This window comes from Mirounga angustirostris, unplaced genomic scaffold, assembly GCF_029215605.1.
Source record: "Mirounga angustirostris isolate CCGP_5_RB_7025 unplaced genomic scaffold, mMirAng1.0.hap1 SCAF_9, whole genome shotgun sequence".
NCBI classification, from domain to species: domain Eukaryota; kingdom Metazoa; phylum Chordata; class Mammalia; order Carnivora; family Phocidae; genus Mirounga; species Mirounga angustirostris.
The window spans coordinates 32,428,600-32,452,381 of record NW_026991717.1 but is presented as its reverse complement, the minus strand read 5'-3'; the positions used below and the strand labels follow the sequence as shown (position 1 = coordinate 32,452,381).

Here is a 23,782-nt window from a genome sequence, read left to right as displayed (position 1 = left end):
AATTACAATGTGGGGATGAATCTTAGCTTTTTTTCTTTTTTTTTTTTCTCCTGCTTGGTTATTGACCTCCCTGAGCTGAAGAGCTGTAGGGAGATCTCTTAACGTCTGCCTGGGGAGATGATGAGTGCACAGTCAGATAGCATTTACTGAGCACTTCCTTACACACATCTTTTACGAGATAAGCAGGGAAACAATTTGGTGTAGCCTGTTTCATTTCAGCTGACAGAGTGTCAGTTCTTCTTGGTTATACTTACCTCCCTGTGTACTAAATTGCTGCTATCAGAAAATGGGTCTGCATCTCAGAGCCCTCTTTGAGTAGGGGAAGCAAAGTATGGTCCCAAAATATAACTGAATAATAACCTCCTGCTTTCAGGCAAGCTTGATTAGAGGAGGAGATAGGAAAGAAGGGAATTAGACTAGGCTTTTGTATTATTGACAAGGTTTTACAACCCGATCCCTGAGCAGTCCAAAGAAAGTCCTCCCAAAAACCTCTGCTCCCCATCCCCAGATGCCCCTCCCCAGCCATTTGCACACCCCAGTGCTTGCACATGCACATGTAGTCCTGGAGGAGAAGTGAGAGAGTGACAGGCTCCGTGCATCTGGTCCCATCCACCAGGTCCTCCGCTGACCAGCATGGCAGAAGTAAATAGCAGACTTCTGCTGTGACATTTCATATTCCCCACTAGTGGAGGGCCTTTTTGACTCTTCTGTATGGTAGATGTGTGTATTTTTAGAAGAGGTGCTTAATTGATTAAAATAGCCAGTTATTGCCTTTTAGCAATGTTATAGTTCATCAAGCATTCACCGGGGCCTATTAAGCGCCGGGCAGTGTGCTGTATGCTGGGGGTACAAAGATGGATGAGACCCTTTCCTCTCAAGGAGCTTACAGTGTGGTGAGGATGATAGATAATTCCAAGATACGTTAAATTCCAAACTTAAAATGTACAGAGATTGCTTCCAGAGTACTTAGCGCAGCCACAAGTGAGAGGAAGGCTTCCCCCAGAAGATGTTGCCTAATCCGAAGAGTTAAGAGTTACCCAACTGAATAAAGGCAGGAAGCAGGTCCCAAGAACATAAACAAAGGCATATTTGCCATTTCCTCCTATTGGGCTGAGTGGTGTTGGTTTAACCTAATCAATTAAATTAGGATTAGGTTTTCGTTATTTCTCTGATGGAAATGCATTTTACCCTAGTGGCACAGTCTCTGTACCTTGGGAATAATATCAAGCTCTGAGGACCCTCCTATCACTAGACTTACAGCTTCTACTGGGGAGGCTTGGTCAAGAGACCAGAACTTCAGGACCTGTGTCCTGCTCCCTGTGACCCTTTATCTTCCGCTTAGAGTGTTCATGAGGGAAGCTGGGCTAGGTGTCTTTAATAACATACCATATAACATACCGTATAGTATCTAAGCACGCCATAAAAATCATACAAATGCATAGACCATACAGAACCTGAAGAAAAGTGGTACAGCTCAGAGTGATGGCTTCTGGAAGATCAGCTAGGGATGAGCAGGTTCTCAGAAAGTCGGGCCTCTGTGTCCTTCTCTTTCAGGATTATCAAGGATAAGTAACACCCACCCTCTTCCAACAAATGGATGTGATTCTTCCACCTGACTCCCTCTTATTTTGGAACTGTAACTGAAAGCAAAAGATGTCCCTGTAGGAGTGGCAGAGGTGGTCAGCTGAGCAGTCTTTTATAGTCTAAGCCAGGATAGCACAGTTGCTGAGGGTTTTCGTCTTTGCCCTGAATGATTGCCTTGCCCTCTGCCACTCTGTCCTTTTCCCTTCTGAACTCTGTGCTTTGTTCCCCTTCAGAATGGTGGTTTGGCCTGGAATGATGATGCGGATGGAGGCCGGGGAAGAGAGATCTCTCGAGATTTTGCCAAGGTCTGTAATGTTTCCTTTGTGATAACGAAAGGGGCAGTTCTCCAGTGGGTTGTTGTATCTGATCCCCAAGGAATAAGGACAGGAGTGGCCTGTGAGTCACATCTGTAGTCAAACAGAGAGATGGTTGTGTATCTCTGGTGTGAGACTTTCTGCATTAGATGGAATTTTTCATTGTGTGTTTTTTTTTTGTTTTTTTTTTTTCTGGGGGGACTGGGATTGCAGCTGTATGAACTGGACGGTGATCCGGAAAGGAAAGAGTTCCTGGATGACCTCTTCATCTTTATGCAGAAGAGGGGTGAGTGTGCAGTCTACGCAGTTTTTCAACTCAGTGAATATTAATTGAGTGCCTACTGTGTGCAAGTCACCATTAGGCTTCCTCCGTGCAGAGTGCCAGCATCTTACTTAGCCCAGGAGAACAAGAGGCATTTCCTGCCGATCGGTTCTGGCCTTAGCAGAGTAATTGGCAGACAACGAGATCGAAATGGGCAGAGGAGGGCCTTGGCAGAAAATGAATGGAATGATCCATCCAAACTTGGTCCTGCCTGATTTGTGATGCTCTCTTCTGATTAACTGGTCTCTGGAGGTATTTCGAATTCAAATGTACTTTTTCCTTAGCCTTCTAGCAACCTTAGACATCACTTAAACTAGTATGTGGGGTTTCCTATTGGTGTACCTAGTCTTAAAGAGACTGAGAAAGGCCAATAAAAGAATAGAGGTCCCTCAGGATTTGCTGAGAGGGTCTGAAATGATCTGGGAAAAGGGAAGGCTAACTCTTTTTTCTTATCCATTGGCTCTTTGATTTTTTGCACGCACTGGCCTGGTTGGGCCGTTCCTGCAGTTTAATTGTAGGTTGCGTGGGCATCTGCTTCATAATACACCTTCCCACTTCTCTGTCCATCTCTCCTTCTCATTCCCATCCCCCCTTCCCCAGCCATCTCCACTTTGGACCCTGGTGTGACTGAATCTTGAGCCCAGTGACTCAACTTCCTGGCTTTATATCCTGTCATAGCAATGGGTTCACCAGGCAGGTCAGCCCTCAGGAAGCATGGCCAGAAACCCAGCCTCTCTAGGAGAAGGTCCTCAGCAACCTGCATAGCTCCACCTTCATCACCTTCAGGACAAAGCCACACGAGAGAGCTCTTGCCTGGGACTCTGCTTATGTCTAATCATGCATCCCCGGGTTTCTGTGTCAGCTCCTTTATTGACACATGGGACTGAAATCCTCCTCTTCATCTTAGGCTGAGCTATAATGGCAGCCCCCAGCAGGTACTATTCTCTGTGAACTCTTTTCTCTCCCTCTTCCCCCCTTCCTCAACACACCCTTCCCTCTCTCCCCCTCCTTCCTCTTCCTTTACCTTCTAAAGCCTCATTGCTATCCTAGTAGCATGCCCATTACTGCTGGTTTTTCTTACAAAGACAATTGAAAGTTTTGAGTCTCGGTGTCCTCCCATCTCCAAGCCTCTCAAAGCAGTCTAAGCAGCCTAATTAGTTTACTCCTCCAACTGCTATCTGGAGCTGCATGTGTCAGTAAAAAACAAGAATATAATCCTGAAAGATAATGTGACTGGCAGCAATGAAACTCCCTGGTTGCCCTGAGAGCGAAAAATCCACTTAATACTTTGGTCTCCCTTCCAATTACCTTTTAATTATTTACACGCTCCACAAGCCCAGCTGGTGCAGACCCAGGAGCTGATCCCGTCTCAGAGGGGCTGCCATAGCAATATAGATTTTAATCAGCAGTGTGGCTCCACTGCCTTATTTTCTACTTTATTGTTTGTCGCCCTTCCCAGAAGGATTTTTTAAAGGAAAATAGAAGTTAGATCAGCCTAGCCAAGAGTGAATCTCAGAAATGATTTGTTTACTACTCTGTGTCCCCGCTAGACTAGGAGCTCCTTGAGGACAGCCACTTTGTCATTTCTTTGTGTCCCCAGCCTAGCACGGGGCCAGACAGGGAGGTGCTCAAAAGGTGTTTGCCGTATGAGCAGTCCTATAGGTTTTCCTTACTCAGCAGGCCCTGCGCGGGGAGGCTGAGCTGCCCCCCTTCGATAGCCACCCTGTAATTGGAAGCTGGCAGCAAAAAGCAACGTGCGCTGCAAAGCCTTCCCCTCCGCGGCGGCTGGGGACTGCCAGACTGCCATCGAGTAGTTTCTGAGCGGGAGTAAGTGACTCCCCTTGATCGCGTCAGTTCACGGTTATTCAGGCTGGACAAATCGTTTTTGTCCTCAGCACTTAAAACGTGAGGTATTTCACTGTTTGCTGGCATCACCCATAGAAACAGAGGAGTCCATTTTGCTACTTGTTAGTTACCTGAATACAAGGTTTCTCAGCCTCAGCATATTTACTTAGGGGGCTGGACAGTCCTTTGTGGTAGGGGGCACCCCCCCCAGTCATGATAACCAAAAATATCTCTAGACAGTGTAAACGTCCCCTGTGGGACAAAAGCACATTCCCCCACCGCACCCCCCGTTGAGAACCACTACTATAGAAGGATGGGAAAGAGGGTGAAGGTCTAAAATTTCCTTTGCAGAGAAATTCTTTCTGGAAATCATCTTACCTCCACTCAGGTAGCAGGACCTGAGGGCGGCGGGGGCCTGCGCCGAGCAATATCACAAGGGCCCCTCCCGCGGCTGAGTGCTCAAGGGGTGGGTGCTGGGACCCTTTCCCAGGCTGGGGTTCAGGGGAGGCCTCTGAGAATAGCTGCACCTCCCCCGGATAGGAGGTAACAGGAGTGGAGGACCCACACAGGCGGAGGCAGAAGCGTGTGACCCCATGACCCGGGCACAGCCGGCACCCCACTGACCAAGAAGTTAGCACTCTGGTCTATGCATGTAGAACATGGGGAGTGTCACCAGAGCTGGGCCTTCAGGAAGCTTGCTGTGGCAAGCGGCGGGGGGGGGGGGGGGCAGGGGCGGCGCGGCGGTGGGTAGAGAGGGGAGAGCGAGGCACAGAGGCAGGGTGGAGGTGGTTCCCTTTAAACTCATGGTGATCTCCTCCCTGGAAAACTCGCATCTGATCCTCTAACCTAGCAGGGGCGCCTCAGGAGGGCTGCGAGCAGATCAGAGTTTTACTCATGTGAAGCTTGCTGTCTTTGCTCTTCACACAATGGTGAGACCGAGGGCCCCCTGGACATTGGTGACTGATTCATCACTCCCAAATCGGAGTGTCTGGGGCACTCAGGAGCCAGATATAATTAGTTGGGTCCGAGGAAAAGCCTCAGAGACGCCGGCAGCAGGCCAGCGATGCTCCTCCAGAGCTAACGGGAAGGAGAAACGTAGGCTTCACAGGAGCCACTGAAAACGGCCTGAGTTTAAAGGCCTGGTGACTCCCCCCTGGGCCGGGAGTGGGGGCAGGCAGCTTTGATACTGCAGGCTGCACCGCCGAGGACGGGGACAGGGCTCTGAGGGAGGCAGCGGCCAGCAGGCTGCCCCAGTGAGCGCAGCTGCAGGTGATAAAACGGCTGTCCAGTGGGAGAGGGGCCAGGCCATAACTGCTGCTTTGTGCAGGGTCTCCTTCGCTTGTTAACATGTTTGAGTGAATTGACTGCAACAGATGGGCCTTTCAGCTCCAGGCACCTTGGTTTCTGGGCCAGACCAGGGTGACTTGCACCCCGTTGACCCCTCCCCCACCAGCAGAGCAAGCTGCCCTAGAAGGAGCCTGAGAAGAGACCCAGGCAGGGGAAAGAGCTGTAGGCTGAGTGCCAAGCCAGGCTCACATCCGCCCCCCACCCATCTCCATGAGCTAGAGCAAATCCTTCTCCTTCTGGGGGCCACAGTTTCTGTATATGTAAAATGAGAGGGTTCAGTTAGAGTTAATCTGGAAGTTTCTTCCAAGTTCTATGTTCTGTATTACGTCTATGACTGTCTTTTGAGCTCCCAACACATAATGAGCCACCCTGAGTGACCAAAAAAAGAAAAGCCCCTTTAGCAATTTCCTATCAAAACAGTTGTGTTTTGACCCCCAAGACCAAGTGCTTCTCCCCTTTCCTTACCTAAGCCAAATTGAAGTCAACAAGTTGCCTTTGCTTCTGCTGCCCCACCAGTGTTTCTCTAGAAAGATTGGTTAGATTTCAGAGTTCCGATGCCCCTTCTTGCTTACCTTTGGCTGCATGCACACGCACGCACATGTGTGTGTAGAAAATACACACACGTTTCTGTGCCAGAAATAAAGCGAAACTATTGTAAATAAAATTCTCTGGCTAATTAAATTGACTGTGGGTGGTTTCTGAGATATCATTCTGTGATAGATATTCCAGGGGGAAATCTAAGTAGGCCAGAGGGGAACTAATTTGGAAGTCTGATAAGCAGAGGCTTATAAACAACTCCATTCTTCATCAGTGAGGAAGAAAAGCTTGTTTTCTTGTTCCCTAGGCCGTGAAACAGAAAGAATCGATTTTGCTGTTATTTTTATTATCCCGTGAACTTTATAGAACCCTTTCAACCCATTTTCTGATCTCCTCCCCACAGCTCCAGCTCTAAGGGGTAGAGCTAGAGCAAAGGTCACCAGGTTAAGGGACTTGCCAAGGCCGCAGAGCCAATTTAGCATTTGTCCCCTGACTCCTGGGCCAGTGCTCTTTCCCTCTCCTGCACTTGAAAACTTGGTCCCTAGTACCAGCAGCTCCATCGCTTCCTGTTCGGGCAATGGGCAGGCCTGTCTCTCCTTCAGCCTTCTGAGCCCCACAGAGAATGCTGGTCCGCCTCCATGGTGGGGTGTCCGGTAGGGTCTGACAGCATCTAGCCGATTAAACTCAGAGGTAGAACTATTCGTGTAAGAGGAGTCTTCACCTCAGGGTAAGGCTATCTCTCAGGGAAGGGCAGATGTGACAGTTCACAGTAGCACAGAGGCTGCCATCTGTCAGGGCAGGATGGGGTGGAGGTGTAGGGCATAGGAGGCGGAAGTTCTGACACATCGTGCACGCACCCAGAGCACCCTCTCCCTGCCCCAGCTGGACACACCAGGTAAATGAACTGCTTAGTCACACAGAGGACAAGTTTTGTCAAGACCTCACCCAGAGAACTGCCCTCCTTCCCCCACTAGTTCTGTTCAAGGCTGCAAACTGACCTTGGTTTTCCCAAATGGATTGTTGAATCTGGTTTTGATGTGTATATACAAAGAATTTACTGTGGGAAAAGGGTTTGGTCTGCCTCAAAGTGCAATTTGAGTGTTTTTCCTTCTGTTGTGTGCTTATCTATCCATCTCAGGCAAGGAAATGTTCATGACATATATTGCTTTGCCTTTTGGTGGAGGCAGTTTCTCATATATTCTTTTTATCTTGAAGTAAATGGTCTGTGCCATGGACACTCTTCCTGATCGACTAAAATATGTTGTCTTTGTCAGGTGAAATAGGCTTTGGGGCTTCATTTTCTAACTTTATCCCCAAATGAAAGTCTAAAATGCAAATCTGGGGCGCCTGGGTGGCTCAGTCGTTAAGCGTCTGCCTTCAGCTCAGGTCATGATCCCAGGGTCCTGGGATCGAGCCCCGCATCGGGCTCCCTGCTCAGCGGGAAGCCTGCTTCTCCCTCTCCCGCTCCCCCTGCTTGTGTTCCCTCTCTCGCTGTGTCTCTCTGTCAAATAAATAAATAAAATCTTTAAAAATAAATAAATAAATTAAATAAAATAAAATGCAAATCTTTGTCTCTCAGCCTTTGAGGCCAAATCTTTTTCTCTCCTCAGGTGTTTCAACTACTACTGATAAACTGCTTTTTTCTTTTTTCCACTTGTAATAGTCATTTAATGCCCTATATCTACTAGTTATCCATAATAACGGGAAGGGATCCTGGTTTTTGGAAGGCATGATTAATTTGAAGAGCCCAATTTTGTCATTAAATTTAGCCCCCTCCACTTCAATTTTTTTTTTTAAGATTTTATTTATTTATTTATTTGAGAGAGAAAGAGAACACGAGCTGGGGAGATGGGGAAATGGGCAGAGGGAGAGGGAGAAGCAGACTCCTCAATGAGCAGGGAGCCCAACATGGGGCTCAATCCCAGGACCCCGGGATCACAACCTGAGCCAAAGGCAGACATTTAACCGACTGAGCCACCCAGGCGTGCCCCCTACCTCCTCAAATCTTTTTTTTTTTTTTAATCTTATTTATTCATTTGAGAGAGAGAATGAGAGAGAGAGCATGAGAGGGGTGAGGGCCAGAGGGAGAAGCAGACTTCCTGCTGAGCAGGGAGCCCGATGCGGGACTCGATCCCGGGACTCCAGGACCATGACCTGAGCCAAAGGCAGTCGCTTAACCAACTGAGCCACCCAGGCGCCCACCTCCTCAAATCTTTTATTGATACTTTTAGCACTTGGTAAAATGGAGTTGATAGTTTTGCCATCTTTGTTCCAGGTGAACTAATACTTAGTACCTCATCCAAGGGTTGGTGCAGGAAAAGTCTAAAGCAGGGGTTTGGTCACACTTACACTTGAGAAGCTAGTGCCACGGATTGACAATGAAAGACAGCCATGCATTCCCCAGGCCAAAAGGCCCTTGAGTTGTTGGGCCTTTCCCCAGCCAACTTTCTGCGCCCTCTTCTGGAAACACCAGTCAGGTCTGTTGATCAGCAGCAGTCAAAGCAGAGAAGACCCAGTGGTTCGCCTCCTTCTAACTCCTTGGCCAACTTCTCTGAACAGAGTTTTTGAGAAAGGAGACAGCACAGCCCTAACCTTCATTTGATTATTAGCCATAGGAAAAGACAGCATTAAACACTGACCTTCACCTAAAGCAATTAGTCTGAGCTAGAGTACCAAAAAGAGTGAGGAATTTAAAGTGAACCTCTCAGGTTGGCTGCTAGGAGTATAAATGGGCACAAGCACTTTGGAAATGTACTTGGTAGGATTTACTACAGCTAAACATAGGCCGACCCTGTTACTCAGTAACTCCACTCCTAGGCGTATACCCAACAGAAATGAATGCTGCGTTCACTGAATGACATCTCCAGGGTCTTCAGAGCAGTACCATTCGTTAGAGCCCAAAACTGGAAAGAACCCCAGCGTCCATCAGCGGTGGAATGGACAAACGGTGGCACAGTCCTATAGTGGAATTCCACACGCAACAAAAAGGAATGAACTGCTGTACACACGGGAGGGCTCTCACAGACCTAATGTTGAACAAAAGAAGCCAGACATGAGAGAGTAGATACGACATAGTTACACGTATACAAAGTTGAAGAAAATCACCTGCGGACATACGGGTCAGGATAATGGCTGCCTCCTGGGAGGGAAGAGGTGGGGGATGCATATTGGTTGGGAAGGGGCGCGAGAATTTCCTGCGGCCCTGGAAGCATTCTGTATTTTGATCTGAGGAGTGTACACAGAAGTAAAACTCCAGTGAGCTGTATCCTTCAGCTTAGTGCGCTGTAGAATGTATCTGTTAGACCTGCTCCCTGGGACATCAGAGGTGGAAGGCTTCGAGACACCTGTCAGTGCAAAATGGCAATATTTGTCCATCTTGCCTCTGCTCTGCTTTGCGGAACAGTCGGCTGCACATTGTGCTGCACGCTGCCAGACGCGGCTGCCCCGTTTCCTAGGGTGAAGTATTTTCTACGTAAACAAGTTAGGAGGGAAATCAGTCATTTCTCTGCCTGTTTCTGGGCAGCAGGACCAGAGCAGGGTAAGAATTAATATGCAGAGGAATGGACAGGAAGCCTGTCTGCCTGTACACATTCCCTGCTTCACATGGGTCTTAACTCTACTAGGCTCTCCACTCGGCCGCCCAGCTCTCTTGACAGGCAATGGAAATGATTAATGATCTTTTTTAAAGCCAGGAAAAAGTAGCGAGGGTCCTTGGCAGGGCCGTGTCCTGGGTCCTGGGCCCTCACCCCTGATCAGTGGGCAGGAAGGCAGCCATGTGACTCTGTCTGGGGTCCCTGCCCCCAATTGCATCTGGTCATCATTGAAGTGGGCCCATTCTCTGCAGTGGGGAGGAAGTCGCCCTCCCTCCCACACTCCTGCCATCTCCCATCTTTGTCTCCAGTGCCCAAGGAGGCCATCTCCTCCATCTGCCCTCACCCCTACCCCTAGCTCTATCTCCACAGTCTGAGTGGCAGGAAGGAGAGCAAGGTGCCAGGGAGCAGGACTTTTTTTTGTTTGGCTCCATCTGGCTGGAAGCTCCTGATGACAGCTTTGGCCTTGCGAGTGCCCGTGCCCAGCAGCATTCCCACCACCCAAGGGTTAAAGCCCCAGGAGCCCCACAGCCTCGCTGGGTCCCTGGCCCTCATAAAAGCCTTTTCTACACTGTCCCTTGGGCTGCCTCAGGCTCCCTGGCTGAAATCTGATAAGGGCCCTCTTTGTTGGAACTGTCAGTCTCTTTTATTGAGGAGGGAACTGGAGACCAGCGGCATTTCTTGGGGTGCAGATAAGGCCCTGGATTCCTGTCAGAAGGAGCATGATTAATTACCCTCAATCCTAGCTCCTGCTTTGATAGCAGTGACTGACAGTACACAGGCTTCCCCGTCAGGTACTCACACCCCCTCTGGGAGGCGTGATGGGGGCGGAGATTCAGCCTCCTGCAGGGCCAACACCAGTGACCCACAGAGCGCTCTCTGAAGTGGCTGCTTGCTTCCTTCCTGGTTCTTAGCAGGTTGCTTTTGCATTTATTGTGGACAGACACCTGTCACCTCTCAGATGAAGAGCCTCCTTAGAGGAAGATCTAATCCAGCCCAGAGAGCAGGCCAGAGACACCCCTCTTCCCCTCAAGGTTGAGGAAAGAACGAACGTTGTGGTCTGTGGCCACACAGGGGCTTTCCTAGGAGAAGTTCCTAAACCACCATCTCAAGGTCACTTGGCAACATTATTCCATAATTCAGGCAAGCTCCTAAAACCAAGCCACCCTCCCTTCGGTAATAATCACGACTATCAATTTTTGTTTTAAGTTTTTATTCATAGACTCATGGGACTGAAAGTCATCTAATCCAAATTCCTCATTTCACAGATGGAGAAACTGAGACCTGAATATGTCCAATCCTCATCCCCACCCCCCAGTATGATATATTGGTTCTCGTTCAGAAGGTAAACTCAGCTAAAAGGCCTTCTCCCCCTCTCTCTTCATAGCTGAGTCTCCTTGGGACAAGGGAGATGGGTGCCAGGTCCGTTAGAGCAGACTGTAGAGACAGACCAGCCTGAGGATCCAGCCTCTTTCTTGGTTGTCAGAAGAATGGAAGCCAGGACAGGTTTTGTGTCTGGATTGTCTGGATAACGTTGAGAAAACCATACCGTCATTTCGAGCTGGCACTCAGAATAGTCTCAGCTTTGTTTCTGACAGCACCCGGGGGCCTCCTGCCCTGGGAGCTATTTTTAGCAGTTTCACAGAGGGCCAGACTCTGGGAAGAACGTGCCCAGTCTCCTTATCCATTGATCTCTGAACCAGGGTGCCTGGCTGGACCACAGAGCAGGACTGTGGGGCCCACCACCTGGTGCCAGTGCACCCCAGACCTGTGGTTTCTCCCCAGAGGGGCTGGGAAGAAGTCACTTTTTGGTTAGATTTACAGTCTTGACTTCAAATGCCACTTTCCCCTTCCTTGTCCTAGCTCCCATACCTACCTCTGTTTCCCCCGCCCTGAGCAGTTCTCAGCCTCATGCAGTCACACTCCACGACTATAAAAAGGCGCATTTTTCATGAAATTTCTACAACTATAACATCGTTACCTTTCAAAGAAGCCACCTCAAATAACTAGACAGTGCAGTGACTACTCAGAGTAAATGTATAATTCCTCTCTAGGGGGTTGTTTCCAGAAGCAGTGTGAGCCACACCTGAGAACCTCTCATGGTTTATGACTACACCTCATCTTCAGATAAAATCAGTGTAAACGGCCTGGTCACTTCGTATTCTGGCTTGCCTCCATGAACGACCATTTCTAAACGTAAAATACACCCTTTATGTTTGAAGGTTTACCACCATTGGAGATTCTAATGAAAATAATGCCAACTCAGAAGGCCATTTGCAAATGGATTTCCAAAACCGCAGGGTAGCTGGTTCCCCAAGGTGACTGTTCTGGAAGACAGCACTGCATCGGCTGGGCAAGCCCCCTGCCTGATCTTACACACTCAGCCGCGCCCATCTGTGTATGGCACAGACCCAGCTATATTTCACTCTTTAACCCCTGCTTCCTCATCCCTTTGACCCCACTGAGTGCAGTCATAGATTCTTTACCTTCTCCAACCCCCCTGGCTCTCCATCTGTTCTGCTGCTGCTTGTCCACTTTGCGTGGGACGTGGACACAAAGAGCTTACGCACCCTGGGCCTCCATTCCCAGGCTGTTTACTAAGGGTCGTGACCCTAATGAACCTGCTGGGACCTGAGAGGAGAAGGTGACTTCTGCTCAGGGCTGTCAGCATCAGACACGCGATGCTGGTGACAGGTCTGGCGGGCATACCACAAGCATGACAGAAATGCGTCAGAGGGTCCCAGTTGGGTAACCCATAGCTGGTTGCTTTGACTGTGAGAAACCTTTTTTTCCCCCATCTGCACGACAGTTTAATCTGTTAAACACTATAATTCTTATAGGGCATGGTGAGGGGGAAGCAGTCTCTCTCTGCCTTCACGGAGCTTACAATCCTCCTAGGATGCCAGGTGAATGTACGTAAAACGATTAGAGACTACCTGCTGAGCTTTGTAGGGCTTGTAATAGGAATTCTGAGAGAGAAGAAATCCCCCTGAACTGGGATAGTTAGAAGATTCTTCCTGAAGGCCAATGTGTAGAGGATTTGAGCGGAGGCAGGTCACGTTAGGCTTGATGAGGGAAAGCACAAAGCAGAGAGTAGAGTAGAAATGAGCCTGGTCTGGGGAGGGTCATGAGGAGACCCAGCTAAAGAGTGAGAGAGTGCGTCGTCGGGATGTTTGAAATACTTCACAGGCAATCTTTTAAGGGGTGTGGGGAACCCGGGTGATGAGACTGGGCAGGCGTCAGGGTCTGTGGTGTGGAACAAGGACGCGAGCATCGTGGTGGCCGCAGTGCGCAGGTGGAGCGCATGGGTAAGAGGCCGCCGTGGGCGGAAAGGAAGATACATCTGAGAGGCGCCTCCAAGGAAGAATCAGAGGAGCCTCCTAACCACCTCAGGGTGGGCGATGGGGAACGAAGAGGGGCCAGTGCTGCCTGAGACCTCAGAGGACGATGGTGTTGCTGGAAGAAGAGGAAGTGGTGAGAAAGGAGGGGCTGGCTTTGGGGATAACGGTGAGCTCAGTGTGAACATTCTGACTTGGAAGTGAACAGGTCACCGTGGAGATGTCCTAGAAGCTTCTGGAAATGTGAGGGGACCTTGAGAGTGGTCCTTCCAGAGGCTCCAGGTGATGCCATGAGGATGCAAACTGGCCTGGACCATGAGTGTGCTCGGGCAGACAGGCCTCCAGAAGGAGGTGGACCTTGGCCCTGGTCCTACCAGGAGACCAGTTCTGCCAGACCAGGCTCTTGTGCTTATGTCAGGAATCAGATTTATTGTCCAGAGCAGCACAGAGAGAAAAAGTTAACCAACACAAGCTGCATGTCTTGGCAGGGTACCCACAGTCCTCTGCTATTTTTACCTGTGTATCTTTGGATCTAACACTATGACCCCTTTGTGTTTGACCCTCCGAGGACCAGCTGACCAAGACGGAGTTCTCGAAGACCTCATGCCCCCTCCTCACACTGCTGCCACACAGCACCCCCGCCCCCATGTTCATGCTGCTTGCTCTTCATGGGACCCTTTGCTCCATTCTCTTGCTTGAATTACCCCGTGAAAGAGTTGTTGAGGCCAGCATTTCAGGGCTGGGAAGAAAATGCCATTCCTTGAGGGGAAAGAAGCAGGAGGAGCTGAAACAAACAGCACTGCTCGAAAATCAGGCTGGCTCACCGCCCACCAGGCAGTCAGCGAGACCTCGGCAAGACTGGGCGGTGGGAGGGGGCCGAGGCAGAGGAGAACAGCCTGTGTGCAGTAAAAGGAGTTTGCCATCAAAAGGCAACAAGTCTCATACCCTGCCCCGGACGGTGACCCTTCCCTGTGGAATTCTCCCCTCTGACCTCCAGATCATTAATCCTGAGGCTGCCAAATGACAGTCATCCATCACGCCTCCTGCCGAGCATCCCAGCGGCCTGTGGAAGGACCCTGGGCCCGCCCTCCCTGCCGTCCCCTGGTGCTCATTAGTGGGCCTTCCTGCCTGGTGCCAGGCTTCCTAATCAAGTCCCTGCTCCTCTCACTTCCCTTCAGGGCCAGTGGCGGAAGCTGCTCTGACCCTCCCTCTTTCAGAGGCCAGGGAGGGGTGGAGCGATTAGTGGGGAGAGAGTCGTTCAGTGGCTTTTCATCCCCCTGGAGACCTGTGTGTGTCCAGCAGCCGCTTTGACTCAGTGGGGACACAGGAGAGAAAACATCTCTCTGTCCTGCCGCAGGAGAGGAGGAAGCAGGCGGTACTGTTACAGAGTGCACCGGAGCCGTGCAGGTGGGTGGTGGAACCGCTCAAGTGGCTTCTGAAGGCCCCAGAGGGGTGTGAGTTGCCACATCATTAGGAAAGAATCTGGACTCCTCCTGCTCGCCAAAAACAAAACAAAACAAAAGCCCAACTTTGAGGCCACCTAGTGCAGCCCTCTTATTTACAGATGGGAAGACGGAGCCAGAGGCTCATGTTTTAAGCAAGACCACAGAGCCTCTGAGTCAGACCTGTCTTTCTGCTCATCCCAAGGAGAACTGGCAGCTAGTCTTGATAGCTTCCAGCTTTGGGAATTTGAGTCAGATTAAAGCAGATTCATGAACATATTTCCAACTCTGCAAAAGCTGGGCACATGCATATGTCTTCTTTCTCTGCTTGATGACACAACCCTGTTTCTCTATTTGGACAATCACAGGGACCCCCATCAACCGAATCCCCATCATGGCCAAGCAGATCCTGGACCTGTATATGCTGTATAAACTGGTGACAGAGAAGGGGGGCCTGGTAGAGATCATCAACAAGAAGATCTGGCGGGAGATCACCAAAGGCCTGAACCTGCCCACATCAATCACCAGCGCCGCCTTTACCCTGAGGACCCAGTGAGTGGCCGGGGCCTTAGGCAAAGGAAGCTGAGGCTGGGAGAAAGGGGATGTTTTAACCTAGAGGAGAGGAAGGAAGGAAACTCCACAGTACAGTGGGCAAGATGGGAGGAATTCCCAATGCAGCCAGGAGCATTCTGAGATGAATCCCTTTCTACACCTAAGTGATCATGAGAGCCACCATTTCCCAAGTGTCTGCCTAGGCTACTTTGCCATTCTGTTTCTTTCAGACCTCACCATCAACCCTGTGAGGTAGGTGCTGTCTCATTCTTCAGGAAACAGAAACTGAGTCTCAGAGGTTCAGTGGTTTGATCAAGGCCATACCAGCTAGTAGTAGTAGAGCTGAGATTCACCCCTGGGCTTCTGGCCCCGTAGCCACTCTTTCCAGGACATTATCTCCCACACGGCACCTCCACCCTAAGCCTAGCCCTTCCTACCCGACACTCTGCTTGCCCGGCAACAGAGGACCTGGGATTTGGGACCTATTTTTGTCATCATTTGAGTTAATTATGGGGGTCCTAGGAGCAGGGGAACCAAGAGTAGCATCAGAGAATGAGGGCTGAGGGGAATCTATTCGTTGGCACACACTAGTTGTTGCTCTCTGGAGAATATGGAATGAGCATCAGCGAGGCAGAATGCTGAAAAGGAGAAAGGCTTTATCTTTGGAACTGTTCCAGCAGAAGTTGGGGACGGAGCTGTAATCAGTACAGCAGTCCTTCTCTCAAGGTTCTTGGGTAGAGAATTGCTTCTTGGGACATGTGATGCAAAGAGGGACAGGAAACAGTGCTCCTACCTGACCAGCCTGACTCAGAATGGTGAGGGCATCCAGGAGCCAGGAAGACATTGCAAAAACATTTCTAAATGGTACCTAAAACGGTGCCAAAACAAACATGAAACATGAGTGATGATGTTCTTTATTTCTCTTAAGGAACGGTGCCTCCATTTGGAGCAGAGTTTGGTACAGTGTTGAGTAGCAGCTAGAGGGGCCTGGGGCAGGGCATCTGGCCACCCTGGACCTTTCTCTTCTGCCAAGTGATCCTGTGTCCCAGAGGCCTGTCCCACAGAGACCCATAAACTTAAACTGGGTGGCCTCTGGTACCGTCCTGGACTATTCTCCTCCTTTCCTTCCTTCCCTCCAGGTATATGAAGTATCTCTATGCCTATGAGTGTGAGAAGAAAGCCTTGAGCTCCCCGGCCGAGCTCCAGGCTGCCATCGACGGCAACCGGAGGGAGGGCCGGCGGCCCAGCTACAGCTCCTCCCTCCTGGGCTACTCGCCTGCTGCCGCCACCGCCGGGGCCCCTGCCCTTCTCTCCCCACCCAAGATCCGCTTCCCCATCCTCGGGCTGGGCTCCAGCAGTGGCGCCAATGCCAGCAGCCCTCGGGTACCCCCCACAACCACTCTCAGGAAAGGTCTGTAGGGCCCCGCGGGGAGGAGGGTGGGCAGGGCGGGAGTGGCAGAGCCCACTGTCAGGTGCGGGGCGGGGGATCGTGAATCAGTCCAGCGCTTGTGCCTTTGCCAGGTGATGGCGTCCCGGTGACGACAGTGCCCGTGCCAAATCGCCTGGCTGTGCCCGTGGCGTTGGCAGGCCAGCAGGCCGGTACCCGGACGGCCGCGCTGGAACAGCTGCGGGAACGGCTGGAGTCAGGGGAGCCCCCCGAGAAGAAGGCGTCCAGGCTGTCGGAGGAGGAGCAGCGCCTCGTGCAGCAGGCCTTCCAGCGCAGCCTGTTCAGCGTGGCACGGCAGCTGCCCATGAAGATCAGGATCAACGGCAGGGGTGAGCGCCAGGCCCCTGGGCAGGGCCTCCCCTCCTGCTGGGTGCCGACCTGGGCTCCCCTCCAGGGCCCGTTCACATCCTGGGACTGGGGTTCACATCCCAGAACGGTCTCAAGGCCAGAAAGTCACATGGTGCTTCTGTGGCCACTGGGATCTCAGCTCACCAAGCTGACCAAAAATTGCCTTAGGCAGCGCCCCGTTCTCTGGCAAAAAAGAGGAGTCCAAGGAGGAGGGGCCAGAGGCCCTCAGGGACAGCTGCTGTGCTCCTCTTCCTCACCAGCCTTTTGATCTGTCTAAATGAAAGGGCTCAGCCTTCCCCCCAGCGCCTCCCCGGATGTAGAGCTGGGCTCTGGGCTCTGGGCTCTGGGCGGAAGGCAGCCCCTCCATCCCCAAGCCTCCACAGGGGCCTGAGTGCCTCAGGCCAGGCTGCCTGTGACCCTCCGGAACCAGGGGAAAAGAGGAAATACAAGTTTGGTAGCATCGTTGACATCCTTCCCTCCCCCTCCTCGTTTTTTCAGGTGCCCTGCCTTCTCCTCTCCTGAATCACACACTCCATGCCCCTTGTTCCCTCCTCCCCCTGCCCCCACACTTTCTTTGCGGTTCTTGCCCTTGTCACTGTCGCAGAACAAACTTCAGCAAACATGTGATGGGAAGAAGTCAGGTGTGAAGGGAGCTGTGTGTATTCGCAGGCAGCACTCCCTGCCCCCGTCCCCAGGTGAGGAGCAGGACGCTGGCGGCAACAGCTCTGCTCTGTGCCCCTCTCAGGGCCGGTGCCCCTGGTCCTGCACAAGCCAGACACTAAGAGAAAAACAGCTCATCTGGAAGAATTCTTGGCTGCATGGTGAAAGGACGGAGTCTGGGCTGAGCCAGGCAGAGGCCCCGGGTACCAGCACCTGCAGCTTTCACAGATGGTCAGGTTGAAATGGGTCACAGGTGCCGGGCCACACACTGGGCAGGCAAACCCTCTCCTTGAGGACCCAGCCCGCTTAAGTGGAGGAGAAGGAAAGGCAGGTTCTCAGAGGTAGTGACTGGGTCTTCCTCATCTCGGTTCCCCAGCCCGATGGGTCGGTAGGTGCTTAGTTAGGGTTGGCCGAGTCATGCTGAAAGTGTCGGTGCACAGCCAGGAGCCAGGGTCAGTGCTTTGCTGCCTGTGATCCCTTTCCTTGGACAACAGAGGAAGCGGGGGAAGTAAGTGGCTCAGCGGAAAATGGGGAAAGCAAGTGATAGGACATTGGCAAGTCTGGGTTCTCTTGCCAGACCTGACGCTCAGGAGAAGGTGTACGGATGCTTTCTAGAAGTGGGAGGCCTCGGCCAGCTGTGGCCAGACCAGGAGAGTGGGACAGTCTCTGAGAGGACATTGCAGTGCCGGGAGGCCTGACCAGGCCCGCTGTCTCCCTTGTCCCCAACAGAAGACAGATCAGAGGCCTCGGCTGCAGCGCTGAACCTGGCCACTGGCAGCATCGGGAGCATCAACATGTCTGTGGACATCGATGGCACCACCTATGCAGGTGAGGCTCTTGGAGCTCTGAGGGAGGTCCACAGCGTGGCAGTCCTGGCTGGCCCTGCTTGTCACCCTCCCATCTGAACCCCCTTCCCAGGGGTGGCTTTCTTGCATGTAGTCTCAAGGTTCCAAAGGTTAAGTGTTTTTTCCGGCCAGAAGCTGAGGGTTGCTAACTGGATGACAGATCCCCCCAGCTTTGACAGAACGATAGAAATCCTCCGTCTGACCCTTTTGGACCAATGGCTGGCTCGTTAATTACAACCGTCCTTTAGTGTGAAGCTACCCATGCCCTAAACATCATGTCATAAGCCACCTGTGACATACTGCTCTCCTCGGACCGGCTCAACCCCGCTCTCCCTAAACACCGCCTGTCATTCCCTTTCTTTAAAATGGATCAAGGACTGACATGCAGGCAGAGGAATCTGAGTGCGGCAGAAGCAGCCCCTGTTTGTAGGATTTCGCCCAGTCCTTCACAGTTGTCCTTCTCAGTCTGGTTGGGCAGTGGTTTGTTTGTTGGCTGGTTGGTTTAGCACCTCTACCGAGTCTTTCCAATTGCTGGAAACCAGCCCTTTCCCCACCCCCATTTCTTTGGTTTAGGTGTGAGTTTCGGCATGAGCCCAGCCAACTCTTACTAAGAGCAGCTTGATGAGTGGGGGCCGGAGAGCCCAGGCATGCTAGCCTCATGTTGGACAGAGGGCTTGGGAGGTGCCCGGTGGAGGGGCTTAAAGCTGCACATTCTGTCACACTGGGGGCATTTCCTCAGGGCCTGTTCTGTCCCTTTGAATGTTCCTGTTCTGGGGGCTGGGCCCCGTTGGGGCACCACACTGCAGGCCTCATGCTCTGGATCTCTGCTGGGCCACCAGCGGTGGGCATCAGGGTTGCATCCAGGGAAGGGACAGAGCTCCTGGAGGCAGCCTGCAGAGAAGCAGTGATGCCAAGTTGCCTGCCAGTCACCGCGTGGCTGGTGCTTCGGAGGCCACATTCAGAAGTCTCTGCCTGACACCGGGGGCCCCTCGAGGAGACCAGGCGAGCCAGCAGGCAAGGCCTAGGTGCCCTTTGCCATCTGGTGGTGTTCGGTGGCCTAGGAGGCTTGGGGGCTGTGAGGGGGTCCATGGAGAAAGCAGGGAAGGAGGGGATCCGTGTCTGGAGCTGATAATCCTCTCCCTCTCTCGGGAGAAAGGAGGAGATCACACTTCCTTCTCTCAGAATGGGGAGCAGTCAGAAGAGAGGTGAAAGTTCCCCAGACCTCACCTGCCTCAGTCCCCGTCCCACCTGTGCCCTTTGTCAGTGGGTGTGCAAGTCGCGCAGGCCAGGAACCAGGAAATTGTTCCTGGGAGCCCGCAGAGCCGAGCGCACCCCGCTACTCTGCTCTCTCCCCCTCTCTTGCTGCCTGCACCGCCGCTACCCTGGTTTGGGCCTCTCCCCGCTGTTGGAGTGGCTTCCTTGCAGGCCTCCATCGCCCCTGTTCTCCCAGCCCCATGGAGAGCATTGTAAGACACAGATCTCATCTTGTCCCTCCCCGTAAAACCTCCAGGGGCGTCACCGTCAGCACAGTGCAGGGTAAGACGCGCCTCCTGAGAGGCCCACGGGCCTCCCGTCTCTCCCGGCCCTGAGTGCACGCTGCTGGGCCCCCGCCGCGGCTCTGTCACAGCTCTGCCTGGCACGCCGGCCCTTCCTCCGGCCGCACTTTCTGCGCGCCCAGGCCTGCTCTCTCCCCCGGAGCCTTTCCTGACCTGCTCGCCCTTGCCTTCTGACCTTCTCTTTGTTCCCACCACCCGCCGGCGCCCGCAGAGCACTAGTTGTGTCTCCTCAAAAGCATGGTTTACCTCTGCCCCCTCACCGGCCCGTGAGTACCCGAAGGGGGAAGGTGTTGGGGGAAGGTGTTCGGGACTCCGGGCGGCGGCCAGCGCGGGGCGCGGAGGGGCGCAGCCCCGCGCTGGGTCAGGCAGTGCCCGCTTGCGGGGACAGAGCACGCCTGCCCGTGTCTCCTCAGCTGCTCACACTCGCACCCTCCCCCCAGGTGTGCTGTTTGCCCAGAAGCCCGTGGTCCACCTCATCGCGGGGCCCGCCCCCCAGAGCCTGGGTGGCAGCGCCAGCGGCAGCAGCAGCTCCCACTGCTCGCCGAGTCCTACCTCGTCCCGGGGCACCCCCAGCGCCGAGCCCTCCACCAGCTGGTCCCTCTGAGGGGCAGGACCCAGCTCCCCACGCCCCACTCTCCTGTCGAGAGTGGAGGAGGTTGATGCACAGAATTTACCTCATCTCACGGAGCCCATGTCAAACACCATTTGGCCAGATGTTGAGAGTTTGGACATGTCCGTCTGTCCAGGCTCCGTTCAGGTCCTGCTGTACTCTGGGGACAGGGAGAGGCTGCAGGGGCAGGACAGGGCAGCGTTGTCCAATCAGGGATCGCCCTGGAGAAGCGGGCGGGGTCTGCGGGCGTCCAGCTTCCTCCCGGGTTCCCAGGCCACCTCCTGTCCTGGGCACAGTGTGTCGACAATCTGTAAGCCAGCACAGGGCTGGAGGCCCTCCACAGCCCTTCTCCTTTAATTTATTGCCCTTCCCCTGCCTTCTGTCAGGACCCCAGGGTCACTGGCCTCTTCCCCTGCTCAGTCCTCCAATCTTTAACTCCCACGTGGGGCTGCTAGGGGCCAAGACCATGCCTTCACGGCCTTTCTCTGCTGAGCATGGGATGGGGCCCTCCTAACCCACCTTGACTACCATGTGTGGTTCCAGGGGTGTGGGTCCCTCAAATCCAAGTCTTGAAGCAGTCCTCAGGGCCCCATACTCCCCTTTTAGTGGTCCCAGGAAAAGGGGCACACGAGGGCAGTCCTCAAGTTCCAGGGCTTACCGGGTACCTGCTGAGGGAGAGGCAGAGCCTCAGGGGGCTGGCTGCCCAGGCAGGCCCTGGCACCCATTTCACACTGACCTTTTTCTGGCCCTCCCAGACCTCACGCCCTCACTCGCCCTTGTCGGCCAGCTCTCCCAAGAACAGCCCACTTGTCCCTTGGGCCCTCCCTTCTCATGGGGCCACCTCAGCCCCGGCATCCCCAAACCTGCTGATGTCAGGTTCATTGAAATACCTCAGATTTGTAATTGTTGATGTTTGATTCTTCAGGAAGTATTTGCATCTCTGAACTCTTTTTTATATGTGTTTTGCTGACTTTTTTGTTTTTAATTTTTATTGTTGTTACTGTAGCACCAAAGAAATGAAAGCAGATCACCCCCAAAGCCGAGCAAACATTTGGTACCCCAGCCCCTCCGGCCCTTCGCTAAGACCCCAGTGAGGAGGCGGGGAGGCAGGCAGGAGAGATGACTCAGGGATCACAGTGGCGGGGGAAGTGGTGGAACGAGAGGCCCATGCTCATGAAGGTTGGGTCCTGAGACCACACAGTTCAGGAGATGGCCCCTGACCCATTTCCTGCTGGAGCAAGGCTTGTCGCACACCCCTCCCTGGTTCCCCAGGGTGGGGACAGAACGGTTGCCCTTCACTCAGCATTCCCATCTCAGGGTAGGGGCAGGCCAGAGAGGCTGAGCTGCCCCAGGGGATAAGGGGATGCTGTGAACTCCGTCCTCCTCTGGGACCCTGGGCTGGAGCAGGTTGCTCCCATGTTGGAAAGATGAGTGGTTGTCACACAGGGCTCCCCTCTCATTGAGTACGCCCTGCAGAGCTCATAGAATACCACCCACTGTGAAATCATCAGGCTCTGATGGTGAGAGGCCACATCGCTGGCGGGAGCCCTGGTGCGGCTAGCATTCGGCCCTGTCTATGAAAGGAAAAGGAAATCAAAAGCTTGAGCACAAAACAGCTACCTCAGCCTGGTAAGCTGCAGCTCTGCTGGACTTCATCTTCTCGCTCCCCTCCCCAGGCTTCCACACACTCGCTCTCACACACTCACACAGCCCCGTCCACTGGGGCCTGACCCTCTTCTGGCCTCAGGAGCCTTCCCACCTTACCCACCAGGTAAGCGCAGGTGGTGAGCAGAGAAGGGCGTCTGGGATCTGGTGCCAGGGAGGAGCCCAGTTGGCTGGCGCTGGGCCCACTTGAAAGTGTCGCAACATTTGGCCAGTGTGTCTTTCTCAGGGGTTTGGTTACAAAGGATGGACTCTTCCCAGCCAGAGGACGCAGGGACAGTGCACTGTGGCTTTCTGGTCATTGGATCCTCTCCCCTTCCCCACGCAGCTTGAAAGCCCAAGAGAGGGGATGCCAGCAGGTGTCCCAGGAGCAGGGCCCCGGGCAAGAGAAGCTTTCCCTGAAGGGCACAGGGTAGGCTGTGGGCCAGGGCCGCTCTGGGCTCCCCGCCGCCCCCCCCCCCCCCCCCCCCCCGTCTATGTGTACTCTGACCAGGAAAATGTTCTAGCACATGGGTAGCCTAGGCAGTGATAAATACCTCAGACGTCCTCTTGCAGCAAGTGTCTGTATATGTGGTGGTTATTTTCTATCTTACATGTTCTCGAATGTTTATATTTCAATAAACCTCTACCTCTTCACACAAGCAGGTCTCTTGGGTGCTTTCTGTGACTCTCCCAGTGGGCAGCGAGACCCCAGAGTGCTCAGCCTTTTTTTCTGCCATGATACACATCCTATGGCTACAACCCAGTTTTGGTGCAACCAAAAGAAATAGGCAGGGAGGGAAAGCATGGGGGATCTATAGCTGCCCTCTTCCGCAACAACACATGCCTCACCTGTCTGTGCAGCCCTCTGAGGCAGGCAGATGGGGACCTCTTTGCCGTTTGGAAGTGCTAGCAGATGAGGGAGACACTGGGACAGTCTTGAGCTTCTCTCACTGATTTCTAAACACCTTTTGAAAGAAATGAACCGTCCTTTAGTGTTTTGTTTTTTAAGATTTTGTTGATTGATTTGAGCAAGAGAGAAAGAGAGCAGAAGTCGGGGGAGAAGGAGGAGCAGACTCCCCGCAGAGCAGGGAGCCCAACTCGGGGCTCGATCCCAGGACCCCAGGATCACGCTTAACCAACTGAGCCACCCAAGCACCTTTGTAGTGCATTTTCAAAAAATAATCTCTACACCCAACGTGGGGCTCAAACCCACAACCCTGAGATCAAGAGTTGCCTGCTCTACTGACTGAGCCAGCCAGGCATCCCCAGTCCTTTAATAACTGGTAACCAGTAGTTGGTATCACATCTGACAGCTTCCTTTGACACAGCAGGGAGCTGCCACGTGGAGCCGCAGCGGGCCTAGCCTAGCAGAGATGAAGAGAAGCAGGGTCCAGAGACCTCCAAGATGGAAACAGTGCTCTGTGACTGCAGGGGGATGCTGAGGGAGAAAGTGGCAGATGCGTAAGGCTCCTGACAGACCTGGAGAATCTAGGAAGAACAAAGTGCCGGGCCACTGCAATTCCGTCCCATTTCAAATTAACAAGAAAATACAGAAGAACATCTTAAAGACCTTGAGCAAGGAAAGAATTTCTCAAATTAGACCCTCCAAAAGAGTTTACCAAAAGATACCGGTATTTAAAATGACAAACTGGGGTGGAGGGGGGAGCAGACTCCTGGATGGCTCAGTTGGTTAAGCATCTGCCTTCGGCTCAGGTCCTGATCTCAGGGTCCTGAGATTGAGCCCCGAATCGGGCTCCCTGCTCAAGAGAGCCTGCTTCTCCCTCTTCCTCTGCCGGCTGCT

At 52.9% G+C, this 23,782-nt stretch overlaps 1 protein-coding gene across 4 annotated transcripts in view; it reads left to right on the top strand.

Annotated features, from left to right (window-relative positions):
• The window catches only part of LOC123861013 (dual specificity protein kinase CLK3), an 84,283-nt gene that overhangs the window by 30,083 nt on the left and 30,418 nt on the right, over nucleotides 1–23,782 (top strand). For 3 of the 4 annotated variants that reach the window (XM_064570151.1, XM_064570150.1, XM_064570149.1), the window contains 6 exons: nucleotides 1,818–1,889; nucleotides 2,112–2,184; nucleotides 14,688–14,871; nucleotides 16,011–16,282; nucleotides 16,393–16,647; nucleotides 18,056–18,154. In XM_064570151.1, the coding sequence (XP_064426221.1) occupies nucleotides 1,818–1,889; nucleotides 2,112–2,184; nucleotides 14,688–14,871; nucleotides 16,011–16,282; nucleotides 16,393–16,647; nucleotides 18,056–18,154 (955 nt within the window). Of the gene's footprint in view, nucleotides 1–1,817; nucleotides 1,890–2,111; nucleotides 2,185–14,687; nucleotides 14,872–16,010; nucleotides 16,283–16,392; nucleotides 16,648–18,055; nucleotides 18,155–20,167; nucleotides 22,641–23,782 lie in introns of those variants that run through there. The other variant, XM_045899714.3, reaches the window with a different exon arrangement.